The sequence below is a fragment of the Bacillus rossius genome, chromosome 17, assembly GCF_032445375.1.
Source record: "Bacillus rossius redtenbacheri isolate Brsri chromosome 17, Brsri_v3, whole genome shotgun sequence".
In the NCBI taxonomy this organism is placed as follows: Eukaryota; Metazoa; Arthropoda; class Insecta; order Phasmatodea; family Bacillidae; genus Bacillus; species Bacillus rossius.
In genome coordinates, this window is record NC_086344.1 from 33990996 (window position 1) to 34012886 (window position 21891).

General features: G+C 38.8%; 1 protein-coding gene across 1 annotated transcript in view; it reads left to right on the top strand.

Moving 5' to 3' along the window:
* Window positions 1-16394, top strand: part of LOC134540604 (ubiquitin thioesterase trabid-like) — a 28995-nt gene extending 12601 nt beyond the window's left edge. Inside the window, 5 exon segments of the mRNA XM_063383440.1 lie at window positions 1643-1887; window positions 4714-4874; window positions 8334-8471; window positions 8473-8555; window positions 12109-16394. Of these exon segments, the coding sequence (XP_063239510.1) occupies window positions 1643-1887; window positions 4714-4874; window positions 8334-8471; window positions 8473-8555; window positions 12109-12190 (709 nt within the window). The 3' untranslated portion in view covers window positions 12191-16394.
* The last annotated feature ends 5497 nt before the right edge of the window (window positions 16395-21891 follow it).

A 21891-nucleotide genomic window follows, 5' to 3' on the forward strand; every position in this document is an offset into this window, starting at 1 on the left:
ATTCGCGCGAAATCCGCTGTGAAAAAAAAAAAAAAAACAAATTTTGCGTGTGCTCGCGTCAAATTTGCGAAACTGCCGCGAAATCGCACAAGTTTTATCACGGACGTACGGATCAAATAGTGAAATATTGCATCTGACAAAAATATGTATGTTTACATGTGCAAGTGTGCTTCGTCATTTTTGCTTCCCCCCCTTGCCGTCTCCTCTCCTCTACTCGAGTCCGCAGACTTCTCTTGTTCGATGTGAGTGGCAGAAAGCCGGGGTGTTAACTCGGCTTTCATCTGAACGTGCCGAGAACCAACATCACTAAACTAATCGAAAAATATAGGTTTAACCCCAAAAAAAAATCTGGTTCGAACAAAAAAAAATAAACATGTTGATGGGGCCTACAATTTTTTGAGAGTTTACGATGATTCCGATTGCACGAGTGGATTAGTTGGGTACGTGGTGGGGGGAACCGGAAGATGCGGCATACTCGTACACTCGGATACATACTTGTACAATGGTATAATTTAGCACTTACATATTTGCACATGTATATATTTTTTTTTCATCTGTGACTTCGGCCAAAGAGAATTGTGTTTCCTATACCTGATATTTTAATAAGCAAGAGGTTTCACTTCTTTCGTTCGTGGACTTCGCACAAGCGTTCGAACCTGGTTTTTTTTTCTTCCTCCGACCCTGACACTGGGTTAAGCTATTTTTTTCATCTGCGACTTTGTCCAAAGAGAATTGTGTTTCCTATACCTAATAATGAAACAAGCAAGAGGTTTCGCTTCTGTCGTTCGTGGACTCCTCGCACGCGTTCGAACCTGGTTTTTTTTTTCCCTCCGACCCTGACACTGGGTGAAGCTATTTTTTTTCATCTGCGACTTTGGCCAAAGAGAATCGTGTTTCCTATACCTGATGTTGTGATAAGCAAGAGGATTCGCTTCTGTTGTTCGTGGACTCCTCGCACGCGTTCGAATCTGGTTGTTTTTCCCTCCGACCCTGACACAGGGTGAAGCTATTTTTTTCATCTGCAACTTTGGCCAAAGAGAATTGTGTTTCCTATACCTAATAATGAAACAAGCAAGGAGTTTTGCTTCTTTCGATCACGGACTCCACGCACACGTTGGAACCTGGTTGTTTTTTTTCTCCGACACTAGCGCCGGGTGAAGCTATATTTTTTCATCTGCGACTTTGGCCAAAGAGAATCGTGTTTCCTATACCTGATAATGAAACAAGCAAGGAGTTTCGCTTCTTTCGTTCGTGGACTCCTCGCACGCGTTTGAACCTGGTTGTTTTACCTCCAAGCTCCAACCCTGACACTGGGTGAAGCTATTTTTTTTCATCTGCGACTTTGGCCAAAGAGAATCGTGTTTCCTATACCTGATGTTGTGATAAGCAAGAGGATTCGCTTCTGTTGTTCGTGGACTCCTCGCACGCGTTCGAATCTGGTTGTTTTACCCTCCGACCCTGACACAGGGTAAAGCTATTTTTTTCATCTGCGACTTTGGCCAAAGATAATTGTGTTTCCTATACCTGATAATGAAACAAGCAAGGAGTTTCGCTTCTTTCGTTCGTGGATTCCTCGCACGCGTGGGAACCTGGTTGTTTTTCTCCCTCCCCGACCCCGGCACCGGGCGGTGGTTTGCGGCAGGTTCTACCCGCGCTGGAAGGAGTACGAGGCGCGCCAGGCGCGCACGCTGGACTTCAGCCTGGACGAGGGACAGTGGGAGGACGACTGGGCGGGTCTCCTGTCGCTCGCCAGCCAGCCGGGCTCCAGCCTGGACCAGCTCCACGTGTTCGTGCTGGCGCACGTCCTGCGGCGACCCATCATCGTGTACGGCGTCAAGTACGTCAAGAGCTTCCGCGGCGAGGCCATCGGCTACGCCAGGTTCGAAGGTCCGTCTCTCCCCCGCCGTGGAGCGGCTCTTTGTATTGTAGTGTATACTAGCAACCCGCCCCGGCTCAGCATGGGTGCAATGCTGGTACTAAATATCACTTACTAATTATAAATATGTATAAATATAGATCTCAGCCGTTGTGTTAGTGCCGTCCTCGTTTTGCCGTGGAGCGACTCTTTGTACTGTAGTGAACACTACTGTCTTATTAAGGCTCATTCGGTATTTGACGCCGATTTGTGCAAAAACCGGGCCTATTCTGCCGATGATCTGCGAGTTGCGAATGATGAACGGGACCCGTTTTTATTTTGGGGCTTCTTTGCCTGGAAGGTTGTTGCTACTGCTCCTCGCGCGGTGCGCTGTTGCGCCTACTGGCTTCGGCTTTTTACAGTCGTAAATCCATCCTCGCAGTCCCAGTCTGAATCTGATGGGATCTGCGTCCCTGACTTATCCCCGGCTTAGCACGGGTGCAATGCTGGTACTGAATATCACTTACTAGTTAAAAATATAAATATATATCTCAGCCGCTGTGTTAGTGCCGTCCTCCTTTGCCGGGTGCACTCCGTAGAGCGATAAACGTTGTCAGGCGACTCTTTGTATTGTAGTGAATACTAGAATTGCACCTGTGCTGGTACTAAATATCACTTACTAATATTAAATATAAATATAGACAAAAAACGAAAGATAATCAACAAATATCAACAACGAAAGATACCTATTCTCTTCAGTTCTTTTTTGAACTTAAATACCTTACCTTAAACTACAATTTTCGATAATTAAATCAAAAATATTTTACTTACTATTTGTTCGACTAAAAACAAAACATAATCAACAATTATCAACAACATGTAAGCGCAAAAAAAAAAGTGTTTATTTACGACATCACTTAAAAAACCTCTAAAATTATCAGTGTTTCTTTACTATATCATGCATGTATTATACATTCAAACCTTTGTCTTGAATCACTATTATCTGTTTAAAAAAAAATGCATCAAAATCCGTTGCGTAGTTTTAAAGATCCAAGCATACATAGGGACAGACAGACAGCGGGAAGCGACTTTGTTTTATACTATGTAGTGAATATTTGTTTAATGTATTGAAAAAAAAAGTGTACTTTTAAGGTAAAATTTGGAATGATAATTATAAAAAATACTATTTCATATTATATTTCATCAATAGCATCTTCTGGTAATTTTTTGTTATTTCAAAGGAGATGTATTTGAAAAACACCATCTTGGTTGAAACCATTTTTTTTTTCGTTTATATCATTTAATCTTAAGAAGTTTGGATCATTTCAGTATTGTACTTGGTTTTCTAGAATGCCTTGCTATTAATATAGACTGTTTCAAATAGTTTCTCCTGTGAAATATTAATTGGTGTTCAGCCAATTTTTTTTTAATAAATACTGTCAGTGTACACTATTTTTATGGTATTAAAAAAATAGTATTAAAAATAAATATTAAAACTTATTATAAATAAGGATGGTATACAAAATAATTTTAATTTAAACAACCCAAGTAGTATCAATCCGGCAACAGTGTTCGCTATTTCCTCTGTACTGCAATCAGTGTGATACAGGCTATAGTGGATGATATCATAATTATTATTTTTTCGTTAAGTGTCTTAAATACTTTTTTGAGGGCTACCATAACAAAATAACATGTATCAGCTAGTAAATACATTAAGTCTTGTCTGTAGTGGTTACTGAATGATAGAGGCAAGATTTTATGTTTTTTTATTATTAGTCGAATTTCGTTTATAAAATTGTGTTATTGTTTTTACTTCTATAGAAGCTATTTTGATATACGTACTTCACCAAGATAATGGTAAAATTTACATGCTGCATTTTTACAATAAAATAATTATAATAAATCAATCTAAAACGGGTACATTCAAAATGATAAAAAATAAAATAGCTGGCATTTGTGGTTTAAAAAGTGATTCAATACGAGATGCGCAACAAAACAAATTAATTTAATTTTTCCGATCCATGCACTTTGGTACAATTTCTTGTCCGGAAACGACGACATTCCTTGAATTTCAAACATTAAAATATTACTTTTGTGTTATGAATTAATTTTTACCCTTTTAGTTAAATGTCACTTGCGTTTCCGTGCAGTGTGGTGGTGTGTCTGTCTCATCGCAGTTCACTGCGTAATACTTGTCTCTGCTGGTGGATGGATGGGTGAACCAGGAGGTTATTACTATTAAAAACTAAGCTTTGTTACAAAAATACCTAGTACTATAAAACTCCTAAATTAGTTACAAGATGTTAAAAATATATAAAAGTAATTTTTCACGTCATTCCTTAGCAAGTAATTCGTTCACTTTCATCTGTTTGAAACACGTACGACGTGACTTTTTTGGATGAAGCACGGTGACGCAAACGCTGTATCATCAGTAGAGACCTGGAAAATTCGCGGGTTCAATGACCTCCAGGATAGACTCCAATATGCTCCACACACTCGGGCAAATGCCAACTGTTCATTGGCTGCTGACTTGCGAGTCGTCTCGACTGGTGGTGGCCTGTGATTCGACACTTCTGTGAGTGAGGGTCTGTAATTGGCGCCTCAGTCCTCCAGATTAACAGTGAACCAACGACAGAAGCAGCACTAAGGTATAATTATTTGAATTTTAGCATGACACGAAATGAACCCGCGAATTTTTCCGGGTCTCTGGTCACCAGTGGTTCAGCTGGAGCGGTGTCGGGCTGGCGCTCCAAGTGCGCGCCGTGTTTTTTTCGGCCGGAAGGTCAGGTCCGGTCGGCAGAGAGAGAGAGAGAACACACGGCGGCGCGCGTGCTACAGGGGGGTGTACCTGCCGACAGGGGTGTACCTGCCGCTGCTGTGGGAGCCCAGCTTCTGCGTGCGCTCGCCGCTGGCGCTGGGCTACACGCGCGGACACTTCTCGGCGCTGGTCGCCACCGAGCCTTACAGCCGGCTGGCCGGCGGCGTGGGCAACCTGGGCGCCGTCGGGCGCGACCTCCAGGTAGCGACAACTGTCCCCACAGAAAAAATCTTCTTCTTCTTCTTCTCTCTCTTCCCCCCCCCCCCCACACACACACACACACACACACACACACACGTGCGCGCGAAAATTTCTTTGGTATACAGAAAAGCTGGAGGAAATTTTCGGTACTCGCGTATTGACGCCACCGCAGCAGAAGTTCCGCTGACGCGCCGAGAGCAACCTCGTTGTTCGCACGCGCGCATTAGGTCATATTCTGTTAGCTGATATTTTGACGCAATTTTTTTTAGTGCTAACGGAAAATTTTGTATTTGGGATTTGCCAAAAAAAAAAAAACAGAACAAGATTCAATTTTTTTTTTTCCCCCCATCAGGGAAATATTTGACCAAAAAAAATTTTTACCCATTCCCACGACATGAAACTTTATTTGGTGAACGTAAGTTTCAGGAAATGTGATTTAAGACAGTGTGATCAGGATAAAAAAAAAATCTGTGAAATCATGTGAACGGTTGATTAGGTCAGGATAGCCACATCATAAATTCCTAATTCCTAAGCAACCATTAGAAAAATTTTATAATATTTTTAATGTAGCTATACTAACCCAACCAACCGTCCACAACATTTGAAAGTTGTTTTAATGTAGCTAACCTTAAAAACCGCCAAATCTGTAGCTGCAGTGGCGTTAATACGTAAGTACCTAATTTTCCAACTACAGTTGAACCTCAATGATACAAACCTGAAGGGACGATAATTTGTTCACTTTGCAATAACATGGTTTGTATTAACTAAATTACTACAACATTAAATCATAAAAAAATTTATGTAAATTCTTAATCAAATGTTTAAATTACTTTCACACAATTGTATACTGCATGAAAGGTACTCTTTATAGGGACTGTAATATACAATTTTTGGAATGCCTACACCTGTTGCTTAGAAAAAAAATTTCTACTGTATTGTACTTAAAAAGATAGAAGAGTAAAGCAAAGGTTTACAAATTATCTACAAAATGACATACTACTACATTTTCTAATAATAACATTTCTAATCATTTTTCCCTATTCTACAATTAGCCAAAGCAATGCTATCAGTATTATTGTAAATGAAACTTCACACTGATTATTATATTATTCTGGGAAATTTATACAACCATCCTTTACTACGTACATGTAGCTTTTACCCTTGGAATAATAACTTTGTATCACATAATAACCATACTTTAGTATTTAAAAATTTACTTAGTGCTATAACTCCTATGTGAAAACAACTGTGCACTCAAGAATTTGTACTGGTTGTTTTATGCCTAAAAATTCCTCTGAAAAATGTGTTTTAGCCATTTTAACTCTTTTAAAAATACAGTTTAAAAACTTAATGCGAAATCAAAAGTACTTTTCAGCCCTCAGCGAACTCTTAAATGCTTCGTAATATCATGAGATATCATGAGTACCTAGTTTTTAAATGGCGTTATTTTTCCTGACGCTCTGCGCACTGTATGTCTGCCCAGGTAAGTGGGGGAATTAAAGCAGACCTGAGTGCCATCTTTTCATTTTTTTAATAAACAGCGTTATTCAATCTATAAAAATATAAGACAAAAAAAGCTATTTTTATACCAATAAAAACATGTGATTAGCAAAGAACCATACTTTGGTATTTTAAAAAGTTACTTGTAGTGTGAAAAGTAGAATAAAATCTGTTGCAAAAATTTGTTTTAACATTTGTAATACCAAAAAAAATTGCTTTCGGCACAGCCTACAGGCGTAGGTAAATTTCTATATTTATGTTCTCCAATATTACAAAATGAATGATTAAATATTTTCTCGTTTTCCATGCCCCGAATGTGCAGTGAATTTTTTTAACTCAATGCATCCAGCATTGAATAGCTTAGAACAAAGTACATATTATGCCAATTAAGGTAATTATTCAATTTTTTGACCTTCAAAAACTATTTTTCATCCCTTGCACTAATAACATGGTCATATAAAATTTAGCTTTGCTCCAAAGTTTAAATAATAAAATGGTTTAAAATAAAATTAATGGAACTGTAACAAGTAGGTATGAAATATCTGAATATCTATGGCTTCTAAATGGATGAAAAGTACTTTTATCAAGCATATAATTTGTTTTTTTTTTAAGTGAAACCTTTTTTGGGTGTGGTGGGAGTAAACTTTCAAGGCCAAATTTTAGTGCAACGTTTTCGTGAAACATTTTTTTTGTGAAATGTTTCTGATGCGAAAAAAGGACAGAATAATAGGTACTTGTCCAAAGAGATACAAAGAGAAACACTATTCAATATTTGTCGCTAGGCTACGTTTTTTTACATGATTATTTTTAAAAAAAATATGTCTTTATCTCTTTCTCTCTCTCTGCAACTTTACCCCTGACGATATACTTATGAGTCGAGGTTTGAATTGCCAACGAAGTTTCACTTCTATAATAGGTATGTACTGAGTTACATGTGGGCTCTCTCTCTCTTCCCCCCCCTCCCCCCCCCCCCCAATTTTTTTTTATTTTACTATTAAAGTATAATTTGGAAACCATTGTATTGGAAATTAACAAATTGGGATATGATACTAAAACAATTGGACGGTCTCCGGGTAAAAAGGTAACAAGTCAAAAATTCACTTTTTTGCAGGAGAAACAAAAAAAAACTCTTAGATAAAAATTTGAATTTAAATTTTAAATACTTAAAAAAATTTTTCTTGCATTATTCTTTTATTTACCAACATAGTTGCCGATGATTGAAAAATGCATTACATATTCTAAGTAGGTATACTTGAGAGTTTAAGTGACTTGTTCTCTTGAAAATCCACCAAAATGTGACTTGTTACCTTTAGCCCGGAGACTGCGTCCAATTGCATTGGTGCGTCACTGCCGTTTTTTATACACACACCAAGTTTTTTAATTATTTTTTTTGTATCGTCTGGAAACCATTATATTGGAAATTAGGAAATCGGGATACGACACTAACACAATTTACGTTGGTGCATCACTCACTGCTTGTTCAGGCCTAGTGTAGATGTTTGAATTCGAATTTCCCGCCCGGCGGCGGCGCTGGGACCGTGACGCTTTCTGCTCCAGCGCCGTCTTCTTGTGGCCAGTTCGTTCCCGTTTTGCATTTTCCGTGAGTTCGGCAGGTCGGCCGCGCGCGCGACGGCAGAGGTTCGTGATCATTGGTGACCGTGCGGTCCGTTGTGTCGATCGAGCCCGGACACTGCCGTTTTTTCACGCGGACCGTCCGGGGGTTTCCCCCTGGGGGAAGTGTTTGCCCTTGACGTGCGCGCGCGCGTGCCGCTCTCCAAACTAAAAATTGACCAAAATGACACTTGTTGTTACCTTTTGCCCGGACACCGTCCGATTGCGTCGGCGCGTCGCCGCCGTTTTTTTTTCACGCGGCACGGTCCGTGGGTTTCCCCCGGAGGGGGGAAAGAAGTTCAAGTTCTCGCCCTGACGACGTGTGCGTGCGTGCGTGCCTGTCCCCAGGTGACCTTCCTGCCGCTGGTGGACCGTGACCGCCGCCCGCTGCCCGTGCACTTCCTGCACGGCGAGGCGGAGGTGGGGCGCGAGGAGGCCGTGCTGCGCCAGTGGATGGACGTGTGCGTGGCTGAGGGCGGCGTCACCGGTGGCCCAGCAGCGCCTGCACAAGCGCCCGCTGCTCGTCGCCCAGATGGTGGAGGAGTGGCTCAACCACTACCGGCGCCTCGCGTGGGTCCCGGCAGGGCCGAAACTAGGGGGGGGGGGGGGGGGTGGGGGGGGGGCTTGCATTGTAATTCCTACTACAACTGGTAACTGGTGAAAATGTTTTTTTTAACTTGCATGCCAGGAGAATGTCTAATCTGAATTACAGTATATAATGTCCCAACACATATTTAATGAACAAGTCTAGTGATTATGCGGACTACTTCATGGACGTGGTGGGTTCATGCGTGGAAGGTACGGTAGCACAGAAACTTTTACATGCAGGTGTGGAAAATGCTTAAATGGCACCATTTTTCCCGTGGGAAAGCCCCCCCCCCCCCCCCCCCCCCCCCGGACATCCGCTTTGTTGGTGTGGTATGTGCAAAAAAAAAAGATGGGGGGGGGGGGTGTGTCTCACGAATCCATTCATGCCCCGGTTGCCAAAGACTCTAGTTGTGGCCCTGGTTCCCGGGTCCCCTCCCGTAGACACTGCACCGACACCGCTGCAAACCCAAATTACAGAAGTGATGTCCTTTACCGTGGTGAATTCATTGAATATTATTTATTTAGCGTGAATTTTTTTTCAGGATCAAATTTAATATTGTTGTTGGATCTTGCATCTCTTTCTAGTAAGAAGTTTTGAAATAAATTATGTTGGCACTTTTTTTTTTTTTTTTAACACATACAAACTTGAATAAATCTATCATTACATGCCTAATAATAGTTAAGCTCATGTAACGCAACAGAGTTCATGAGGTAGCGTGATTAGTTGGTGCAGAACTGATAAAAAAAAAGTCATTGGTTATAATTTTAAGTCTTCAGCGTACGACGCTTATATTCTCTCGCCGTTTCTTTATTCGCTGCATGAAGACTGCAAACCACCATTAATATTGAAATGTATACAAAAACTGAAAATTCAAATTGGCTCGAAACTGACTCAAATTAAAAAAGTTTACTGTGGTAAATTCATTGAATATGGTTTATTTATCATGAATTTTTTTGGGAAAAAATTAATATTATGATGATGTTGGCTCGTTTTTGTTTAAAACACATACAAACTTGGAGTAATGTGTGATTATATACCTAATAATAGTGAAGCTCTCGTAACGCCACTTATGTTTTACTTCTCAGTTTTCGTAACAGAATGATGGATGCTACCGTATTTCTTTTATTTTATTTAAAGTGCATACACTTTATTATTCGTTACTGTGGAAAGGTTTCAGGCTCGAGGATGAACCGTTGAGAAAAAAATTCAAATAGTCATGAAAAACCAACTCATTTCACAAAAGTGCGTTGTCTTTCACTGCGGTAAAACTCGTTGAATGTGATTTATCTAGCATGGATTTTTTTTTTGAGAAAATTTTTTTTTTTAATATTTGGTTGTAGCTTGGGCTTTTCTGGGTTGTAGCCGTGTCCTCGGCGTATAGTTCACCGAGACGTTTCGGTCGACACTGCCATTCGCCATCATCAGGTAACTAACTGCTCCCTGGTGATGGCCGACTGGCATTGTCGACCGAAACGTCTCGGTGAACTATTCGCCGAGGATGCGGCAACAACCCACTAGCCCAGCTACTACGGACAGTGGCCGTGAAAGCCTGCGAACATTATTGATATTCTGTCGTTGGATCTTGCATCTCTTTCTAGTAAGACATTTTTAAATAAATGATGTTGGCACATTTTTTTTTTTTTTTAAACATATACAAACTTGTAGTAATCTATGATTATATACCTAATATCACTGAAGCTCATATAACGCAACAGAGTTCATTAGAAAATGTGATTAGTTTGTGCAGAACTGATGAAAAAGTTATTTGTTACAAATTTAAGTCTTCAGCATACGACGCTTATATTCCCCTGCCGTTTCATTATTCGCTGCATGAAGACTGCAAACCACCATTACTATTGAAATGTCTACAAAAACTGAAAATTCAAATCAGCACGAAACTAACTCAAATTACAAAAGTTTTGTTGTTTACTGTGGTAAATTCGTTGAATATAATTTATTTAGCTTGAGTTTTTGTTTTAAATTAATATTATCTTGTTAGATCTTGCATCTCTTTTTAGTAACACATTTTTAAATAAATGAAATGGGCACTTTTTTTTAAAAAAAAACACATACAAACTTGGAGTAATGTATGATTATATACCTTACAAAAGTGAAGCTCGTATAAAACAACAGAGTTCATTGGAAAATGTGATTAAAGGTATTTGTTACAATTTTTAAGTCTTCAGCGTACGACACTTATATTCTCGGCGGTGAGTTAGTAAAACTTTTCTGACAGTCCGTGTGAGATCTCCCCCGAGCCGCTGTGATAGTCCCGGCGGACCTAGAAAACCTGGTTCAAACAAAAAAAAAATTGTTTTAGTTTTAAAAAAAAAGTGTTTTTTTTCCAACCCTGGTTTTTAAGGACCTTCACCACTATCAAAAATTAGACAACCATTATCCAGATAATTTAGATGATGATATCTTGATTAGTATATAAATTTTATTCCTGTGAATCATAAAAAACCATTAATGAGCAAAATGTTGTTGTTAGAGTGGAATTAATTAGACCCTTCATTAAAAAAATTAAGATATTTTATTTTAAAAAAACAATTTGGTTTTTAAAATAAAACTTCTTTGCTGACTGGGCTACAATTTTATAGCGTTATGAAAATTCCGATCGCATGAGGGGAATCGTTAGGTGCTTGGTGGGGGAACCGGTAGAGGACAATGTGTCAGCGGCGACACCACTCAAACGCATGCACCAGCCGTCGAAAGGGAACATGGCAAGAGAGATGTAGAAATGACACAGCAGTGATGCTACGGAATTCTCGTAATGCTGCTTGTGTTTTACCCGTCAGTTTTTTTTTAACAGCTAATGCTACAGTATTTCTTTTATTTTATTTAAGGTGTATACACTTTATTCATTACTGTAGAAAGGAGTTAGGTATTGATTTGTTCAATTACCTTTATAAGTATCATTCATTTTTGTGTCACTAGTGTGCAAGACAAAATGTAAATAACTTATCTGTACCTGATAACTGATAAGCAAGTGCATGGATTACACGCACATCCTTTATATATATATATATATATGTGTGTGTGTGTGGGTGGGTGGGTGGGTGGGTGGGTGGGTATATTTATGTGTGTGTATGTATATGTGTGTGTGTGTGTGTATATATATATATATGGACGGTCTCCGGGTAAAAGGTAACAAGTCACATTTTGGTGATTTTTAGAGAACAAGTCACTTAAACTCTTAAGTATACTTAGAATATGTAATGCATTTTTAATCATAGGCAACTATGTTGGTAAATAAAAGAATAATGCGAGAAAAATTTAAGTATTTAAATTCAATTTTAATCCGAGAGTTTCGTGTTTCTCCTGCAAAAAAGTGGATTCTTGACTGGTTACCTTTTACCCGGAGACTGTATATATCTGTGTGTGTATGTGTGTGTGTTAGTGTGTGTGTGTGTGTGTGTATATATATTAAAAGAGGATTTCAAGGGGCCAGTTCTGTTAAGAACTCGTTAATTGTTGGTTTCCGGAGAGGGAGCGACGACCTGTGGACGTGCCTTGTTGTCGCTGTCCCTGCAGGCAGATGACCAGCGCCCCGTTCGGCCGGCCGGCGCCCGCGCAGGACTACTCCAGCGACGGAGGGGAGACCGACGATGAGTGACCCGCCTGGCGGCCACCATGGAGCATCCATCCCCCCGCTCTTCCTCCACGATAAATGATCATTATATTGCTGGGTGGTGATGATAATAAATTTAAAAAAAAAAGAAACCCTTGAATGAGCCGCACAAACTGTGGACGTAGAACTCTTCCGAGCGTCTGGGAGCCGGGGAGGGACTTTGCGAGCAGGAAGGGGCGTGTGTATCTCTATCTCTCTCTCTCTCTCTCTCTCTCTCTCACTCTGTGTCAAGGGTGTCCACGTTCTGGAAATCAAGGGAAGGTCCGGGAGTTTCCTTGTTGAAACCCAGGAAAATTTGTGGGAAAATCCCCCCCCCCCCAGTGATGGTAATTCAAGCTGATAATGTCAGGCTTCCAGTCTCCCATAGACACAGTTTCAGTGGGATTTTTTTATTTTTTTTTTTTAAATTAGATGGTATTTTAGTTAATAGTCACACACACACACACAAAGTGGTGTGTGTAAGGTTCTGTTTTAATATACTAAAAAAAGAAATTAAAAAAAGTGGAGTTAGACCTAGGCTAGCTATGGGGATGGTGGAAACTGGAGCGTTGTTTAATTAAAATATTTGCAAAACAGATGATTTAAATTTTTTTAAAGATAAGACGGGGAAATTTGAACACACATCTGTGGACACCCTGTCTCTCCCTCCCTATCCACCCTCTCTTCCTTCCTCCCCCTCGCCCTCTCTCTCTCCCCCTCCATCCCCCCTCTTTCTCGCTCCCTCTCTCCCCTCTACCCTCCCCTATCTACCCCCTTATCACACTCTCTCCCCTCCCCCCCTCTTCTCCTCTCTCCCCCTCCCTCCTACTCGCATAGTTTCTCTCTGCCGACCAGTGGTTCTTCGCGCCGCCTCGAAGCGATTAGAATCTGGCCGCTTTCCCGGAAGGGGAAGGGGTTTAAACTTGCTCCTCTCTCGTTAACTGCAGCGCTGCCGACGTGGCACGCGCGCGCGCGGGCTGCTATCTTGTTGACTAGTTATTTATTTGTTTTTATTGAGATTGTTGTTGATTGTGTCGTAATTTATTCGTTGGTGTGTTCGAAATGGTGCCTCCATCGACGGGTGGGTGTCTTAACCGGAGAGGTTGGCACCTCCCGTAGCGCGTGCTATCCCCCCCCCAGTTCTGAACGGTGTTCTCGATACTCGACCTGACAGCCACAAGGAATTTTTTTTTTTTTTTTTTTAAGGACACGCGGAACCTGTTCTCTTGTCGCAGTTACATGGTCATAACATTGCAGAGGTAATATCAGCCGTAATGTTACAGTCTCCATAAGTCAAAGAATTATCGGTTTGTCCTCGAGACTGGGCGACCAGTTAGGAAAAGGGATTGTCTGGATCAGCCAAGGAATTCGAAACTTGCCAGAGAAAGTACTTGGAACAGTCTAGGATTGTAAATGTAATGGATGGTATTTTGATTTTTTTTTTTTGTGACTTTTTTTGTTTTCCCCCTTAATCTAATTCGGTTGAGGACATAATGGCTAGTTGCTCATCTAAATTCACACGCACACACACATATATAACTAGTCGTGTGCCTGGTGGGAAGGGATTTGATCCTCGTTTTTGATGAATTTAAAAAAAAATGCTGATACAGCTGGTAGTTTTTTATTTACGAACAGAAGCCTAAACACCAATTTCCTTATCTATAACTTCAAAAACGACAAACATCCATACAAACTTTCATCTCCTATTCAACCTCCACCTTTTAAAAAAATGATTTCTTAGTGCTAGGTATGTAAGGAACTCCTATGCAAAATTTAATGCTTCTAGACTTACCGGTTTAAGATGTTCATTGTCTGTCTGTCAGTGTTGGAGTTTTATTAAGTTTGTGTGTGTGTGTGTATATATATATCACACACATACACACACAGTTCATGACTTTCAGCTTGGCCATTCACGAATATCAAAATGCTAGTAGTAGATGTATCCATGTGTTTAATTGTTTTACTGTATTTATTTTCTCTTGAGATTTCAGCTGAATTTTAGCAAACAGTTTTCAGTGCCTTGGTCCTGGTAATCATTGCGAAGTCATAACCAAGTTCTTGACGATGTGTGTATGTGTGTGTGGAGAAAATGGGAAATAAAGTTTTCTGCTTCACTAGGTCGTCAATCAGCTTGCTGTGATTCCAAGTCATATATACGTGCTGCTATTGAATTGAGTAGTTGCGAAAAATACAAAATTAACTACAAATGGTGCTTTAAAACATTTTTATGGACATGTGCCATTGCTGGTTTTCACTGTACGTCGTTGATAGAGACGGGATATTATGGTTTTTATTTTCAGTTCAATTTCATTTTTAAGACAGGGGATTTCATTGTTATTGTTTTTATTTTTTATGAACTCTTTTTATTCATAAAGATAGCAGCATTTTGAACAAATACGATACTTACTTGTTCTATAATACTTACTTTACCAAAACAGTCATATTTTGACCGATTCGTGATTCACTTTTAATATGTAGTAATTTGTAATAAACATGTCAAACTACCGGGAACAATAAAATTAAGCCAGCAAGTATATCTGCATTTGTAAAATGTACCAATCTCAAATTGTAGAAATTAGTTACTAATAGTTGAAATATATAAAAAAAACCTAAAATTTTCCAATCTTTTTAGTACATACATGTTGGTACCAACTCCTTGCTAAATAATTTACATTCATTGAATTTTATATATTAAAAGATTCCTTTTTGTAGTCAGAGATGAAGTTTGATTAAATATTCTGTTTAATTTCATAATTTTTAGTTGCATTTAGGTGATATATGGTTTATTAAATTGCATTTTGGTGTTATATGAATGATGTATTGATGACATGTTTCTTGGTGTTATTTCGGCTTTAGCGCAATTCACTACATAATCTTGTAGTGTGGTTTCTCTATGACTTTGGTTAAAGCCAATGATGGCGTATGTCCATAAATTTTTTTTAAATCAACCTCCCCCATTTTAAGAATATTTCAAGTTGTGTATATATAAGGATTTTGCAAATAACAATATTTTTGTGTTCAAAATTGGATTCAAATAAAAATATCAAAATATCATTGAATACTCAAATAATCAAAATCTTCTACTATGTGTGGGTCCATGTCTTGTACATAGTATTCTAAGTTAATGATTATAAATACTTAAACACAATTATAAAACAGGTAAACTTTTGAATTTTTAAAGGATTTTTACTTTTGCATTTTGTAGAAAATACTTATTGTTTGCTAGAATTTTTTCAATTTACAAAGATGATTACAATTTCAGACTGTCCCCTGTATGAATTCTCTAAATCAGACGAGTTATTGGTCTTATAATTCTGTTTGTCTGCATTTATTATGTGCATTAACTTATCTCTTATCTCCCATTTTTCTTGTCTAGCCAAAAAAAATGAATTCTTGTGTTAATTTAAAAGCTATACAGTAACTGCAATGAAAAACAGAACTACACCGTAATATTTCCGGCTGGCATAGTTCTTGTTTGAGTAGGGAACTAACGTACAGAATTTAAAATTAAGTGTATCTCCTAAAAATTCAAACAATTTTAGGCAAGTGGTGAATTTCTTGTCTGTGTTTGCGAAGGTAGCTGCTGGTATTACAATACTTAACATTAAAACAAGATAATATTTTTCTTAAATCATCTAATAATATATTTAAAGTAAACACATTCATAAGGTAATATTTTTTTTTTTTTTTTTTTTTTTTTTAGGAATTCATTATATAACTGAGAAATAAATCCTTGTTAGGTAAATTTCTTTGAATGGTCATAGCGTCATAGGTATTATGTAGGTACGTAATGTCACGCTTATAGGCCAAACTCTCTAAAGAATCGCAGCTTGCCGGTAGGGTAAATACTTGAATGAGTTTTGCTGTGTGTTGATTTATTTTTCAAAGTTTTGTCATTTTTACTCCATTAAAAATAGATGTAGCCTAGAAGATTTTTAAGTAATACAACCTTGAATCTTGAATGTAGCATTGATGTCGGATCTGAAATCTTGACGAGTTACTGAATGCTTTTATGTTGCAGTAAAGTACATTTCTAGGGCTTGCCAGATAAATGTGTTAGTGTTTGAAGTATCAGTAACTGCTTGGAGCGATCATGATATGGTCATGTAAAGCTGGGATGCGGCACCATTTGCCAGAAACAATGCCACCTGTGTACATAATTAAATAAATCTATATCAATTGGAAAAAATAAAATCTTTTTTTCTTATAATTGTGTTTTGTGATCAGATTTTGTTTCCTGGATAGGTACAGAATTAGTTGTGTACTTAAATTCTTTAAGTAGTGTAACCATGTTAAATAAATCTTTTGCTCTGCGAGTGTTGTTATATCATTTGAATACATATACATTTACATACATACATGATAATTGAAGTAAAAGATTACTATTTATGTATTTATGTACATATTTTGTCATCTCATTTTAAGTTATTGTAGTACTTTTTCTTTAAGATGTGAATGAATTTTATTTGTTATAAAATATTCTATCATGGTCAGTATTTAAATACACTGACAAAATAATTTTTTCTTGAAATGATGTTTTGAGGATTGGTCTTGAAAATGAATTTTAAAAGTAAATAATGTGTCATTTATAGGGACAAGATTTCATGTATTTATTTTGATACAATATTTAAAAAAAAAAAAATAATAGTGTAATGCTGATATGCTGCATATTTTCGATAAAATAAATTGGTGATTATTAGTAATTTGAAAGTGATATAAGAGTAGCACCATCAAATAAATTAAATAAACTTCTTTGATCTATGTACTTTGATGAAAACTTTGCATGGCAATAATGATAATTGAATTTCAAAAATTAAAAAGTTACGTTTTTTTAAAAATTGATTTTTGGTCAAATGTCGCTTGACTTCGTGATTAAACTCGCATATCGTTGCTATATGGACATATGGTGTATTAACTTGTATTTCAATGTTATACAGGTTATTGGCATGCTTTTCAGGTTTATTTTGGTTTTATCTCAATTCACCATATAATCTTGTCCCTAGTCACATATCTTGTAACAAGTGAGAGCTCCCAGCTAGCTCAATGTTCTGTTACATACATGAACACTTGAAGAAATTTCCTGGGTGCCGAAAATACTATTTAATCCATAAAAATCGTACGATCTACCTGGGCATCAAAAGTTTGTAGAGATAGTGTTTCTTCTCATCAAACACTGAAAATGGCTGCCATTTTTTGACGAATAATATTATATAATAATGTCGAATAATCTCAATAAGGTTAAGGTTTGTTTATAGGAAGTATATACATCCCTCATGTGTCCACCATCTTGACGACTTCGGCTCGTGGCTATAGCAGTTTCCGTTGTGTAATGCGTGCCTATTTCATTTCGTTTCTAGTGCGTACTAAAATTTCACTCTTAACATGTTTAAATGTGAGAACTCGCAGAAACCCTAATTTGCTGTGTCATGGGTTGAATTCCCCAGAGTGCACACAAGTACTGGTAGACAGGTTCAGATTGACAGAGAATCTATAAAGCTTTCAGCAATAATGCAGTATGTATAGAGAAAGTGCAGAACCAAGAGAGAACCATGCCCAATGCTAAAGGTTTTGTGTATGATTGCAGCTAGTTGGATTTGTCACTTGACTGGGCTTGGCAGGGCCCAAGGGAGCCATGAATGTGTGCAGTTAAGGGGCCCGCCTCGTCAGGGGTGTATGTGTGTTAGTGAGGCGGGATGATAAGCGCGACGCTCGCTGGTGCTTCCAGCGCGGTATAGCCTCTAAGCGCAAGGTTCTGGACTGACGCTCAGTCTTATCGTCGTCACAGGATAACTGTGAAATTTGAGCGGTGACCGTAAAATTATATGGTGGAGAAATTATGATAAAGAGGTAATGCAAGTCCCTTAAGTGATTTTAAGAATCTGTACTGGTTGTTTTACGCCTAAAAATTACTCTGAAAATATGCGTTCGAGCCATTTAAACTCTTCTATAAATACAGTTTAAAAACTTAATCCGAAATCAAAAGTACTTTTGGCCCTCAGCGGACTCTTAAATGTTTTTCGTAAATAGACCCCACTTGGATATCTTGAGTAATTGTTTTTCCTGAAGCTCTGCTCACCATATGTGTGCCCGGGTAGGCGGAGCTCTTAGTTGCTGCCAGTCAACTAGGATAAAGGGGAACTGACACCCAGGGACATAATTAGAGTAGGGCTGATGGGAATTGTGCCTCATTTGGGTGGCGCTAAACTGGCTGAGTATCTTTTACTGTAGATACTTACTTGAATATTGTAGTGTGAACACAAAAAAATGTTGGAGAGCTGATGAACTGAATTATTTTTATTGAAAGATACATACATGATTATACGACAAATATTTAAAACTGGTATTTTTTCGCGTACTATCCAACTCAACGATGTATTGAAATAGAACTTTTTTCTTCTTTTTTTTAACAGTTGAATCGGAAATTTTTGGAATAGTGGTTTTAATATGTGGTGGCGATATGAGTCTTCACAAAAGGTTTTTGTTTTGATGGTTTGAAAAAGGAAAAAAAAAAGGGGGAGCTAAGATGAGTTTTTGCCCCTGGTGGAACATGGGCGTCACAACCGGGGGGATGGGGGGGGGGGGAGGGGGAGACACGTTCCCCCCCAATAATAAAAGTCTTCAATTTCGTCCCCTCCAATAATATATTTAGTTTAGTAGTTATATTAAAAATATGATTTCTGTGATATAACCCATATGTTGCGCATGGTGCATTTAGTCGAATCGTAGTAATGTGAGCACTTTTTAATTCGATCTTCGTGTAAAATCAAAATCAGCTCCGATACCGAAGCGTGCCGATAGCAGAAAGCCGATCTATGACAGACTTAGAAAATATATAGATATATTTTTAAGGTAAAATAATGATCAGGAGAGATACTATAATAATAGTGAATATAATCACTTTATTACTTATGTGTGTGTACATGTGCGAAATATTATTAATACTGCTGCGGCATTTAAGTGTAACATTCAGGTTTCTCCTGATGTTTAAATTAATGATTTTGTGTGGATATAGCACCAGCAGATATGTTAACTGTGTTTTTACAAATTTGTTCTCTGAAAATATTTTTTATAAAAAATAAATTATATATTGCAACCAACTATAATTAGAATATTTAGGAAAGAAAAATTCCTAACAACCACCTTTTTGCACCTTAAAACCCCAAATTTTCCTGGGGGAGGACCCCCGGACCCCCCGCTTTTTTTTTTCCTCCAGGGGATAAATATTCCTCAACAACTAAATCTATTTAAGTCCCCCCAAAAAAATATATCCTTGCGACGCCCATGCGTGGAATTTAGTCAAGTTAGTCCTTGCTGACACCCCTGAGGAGACACACTGATAGAGATGGTGGGCGTGTGTGGCTTTATCCTCCTAAGATGTTGAAGATAGTGATTAAGGATGGACGTTCTTTCGGATAAATCGTGGATTCGTTGTGTGCATACACCTGGACTCCCAAGTGAACACGGATTAAAGGACCAGACGTTAATTCTCCAGATTAATTTGTCTAATGTCGCATGTAACCTTAAAAGGAGTGTCCTGTTTACTTCCTAACAAAATTCAACTTCAATGTTCAATGTCCCTTGCAACAATTCTCTCTATATATATATGGATGACACCACTCACAAACCATTAAGAAAATAGACTACTCTTATTATGACAAGTATTACAGACTTCTACGAGTGGGAACACTTGAATTTCGTCCCAATTATTCTTATTTGCTTCTACTAACAAACATCTCACAAATCTTTGACCGCTAAATTGCTGGGGTAAATGAGAATACTTATCGATTGATGCATGAAATAATTAGTAATGTTAATGTTGGTTATTAAAGCTATTTCTTAAAACTATACAAGTCCATTAAGGCTACAATTGTTTTATTATAACCATGATTATGAACATCATGACATTCATGGAGGTATCTACAATTGTGACAATATTCTAAATGGTTGGTATGATTACGAGCTTATGTTCTTTCGACTCTAAATGTCTTACACAATGTTCACATACAGTTCTAGTTAGTTGACATACTGTGTTTCTTCGGGGGAACTGGACCCCAGCAACCAAATATAGCTAGAATTTTGATATAAAAATTACGCTGTTAGGGGTACCTGCATACCCGTGGCATTCTGAGACTCTCCGCCCCCACTTACATGTGAGAAGCCACCTGCACGATACTGAATGGTGCTGATTAGTAACCCACGCGCTGGTTTACTTCGGGAGATATCGGAGCCGGTCGGCCATGATCAGGGATTCGACAATGTGGCCGGAAGCAGTGTAAGGCCGCCATATTGGTTGGCATAAACACTGGTTTAAATAGGGCTGCCCCAGCACACAGATTGGAGAATGACGGGGCCCGAAGAGTGACCAGCTCTGCTGCCGAAGTCTACACTGTCAAGATGCTAACTGCTGTCGCCGCCGCCCGAGAAGAGAACGGACAACAATTTGAACTTTGTGAGAAAACATTGCTTCCATACACACTTAAGGGACATGATCTGTCGCAAAGTGTAGAGAGCCTTCGGACTTATGCAGAAAGTCAGCATTGTGAGTAGCCGGGTAGTGAGACTTGGTGTTTGAAGTGGTAGTTGTGTGCAAGTAGAAGACATAAGGGTGTGCTGTGGAGAGTAGCAAGGACTTGGGCTGAGAGCGGTGCGAAACATACTGGAAGAGACTTGGAATAATGTATAGACTCCCGGAATTGTTACTTTGTTGCTGATCATTGCGGTATCTGTTGACTTGTGTGGTCACGGACTTAGCTTCGCATGAGGAGCAAGCAGAACCTCTCGTACTTTCGGGGGCACTGCAATGGCATGCCCGAGGTCCAGTGGTCGGGGACTACCAACTACACTCGGCATGAGATACAGCGCCCAAACAGTCTGTTGCTGGTGGTCAGAAGCACACTGAGCCCTCCACTGCCCTCGTGTTGGCAACTGCGACTTCATCAAGTGCTAGTACTGCGAAGGCCAGCACTGCACCAGTTACCGCAGGTGTCCTGCCTACAAGGCATAGCTATACAAGCACCTCCCCCCAATGATTAGGAAGGCTCGCGAGCATCAGTCCTGACACTCTATGCGGGACAGAGGGCTGCAGCAGAAAACCAGGCCCTGCCCCAGCACCAAGGTTGCTCAGGCCAGCAGGACCACCAAGGACTAACCCATGGGGCCCATCTGGGTACCCCCACCCTGCTACTTCGGCCGGTACCTGGAACAGGCGAGCCATAGGCGTGCGCAGGACTTCAGTAGTGGTGGTGCCAGATTACACAACAGCCCTGTCATTCACGGACCCCGAGCCTAAAGCAGGAGGTCTGGGGGTTCTCCCCCGGAAAAAGTTGGATTTAAAAGCGCAAAATGGTGCTATTTAAGGTGTTTCCGAACAAAAACATTAAATACACCGATGTAAAAATTTTAACATTTTTTATGACAAATTATGGCTTTGAACGTTTTAATCACCAAGAAAACTACTAAACTATTCACAGTTTTAAGCTTTGTTGAGCCATAAAGTAAATTGCACAAATTGTTTGCACGGAATTCATGCTGGTGGCTTTGAAAAACCGTACATGTTTTCTGAAGACGCCAAATAAATTCTAGAAAAAACATTCTCAAATGTTAAGTTTTAAAATCAACAAATCAAGGGAGTATTTGTAACATACCTTAAATATGTAAAATATTAAAATAATAAAAATACACAAATAAGAGTGGGCAAAAGTTTTTAC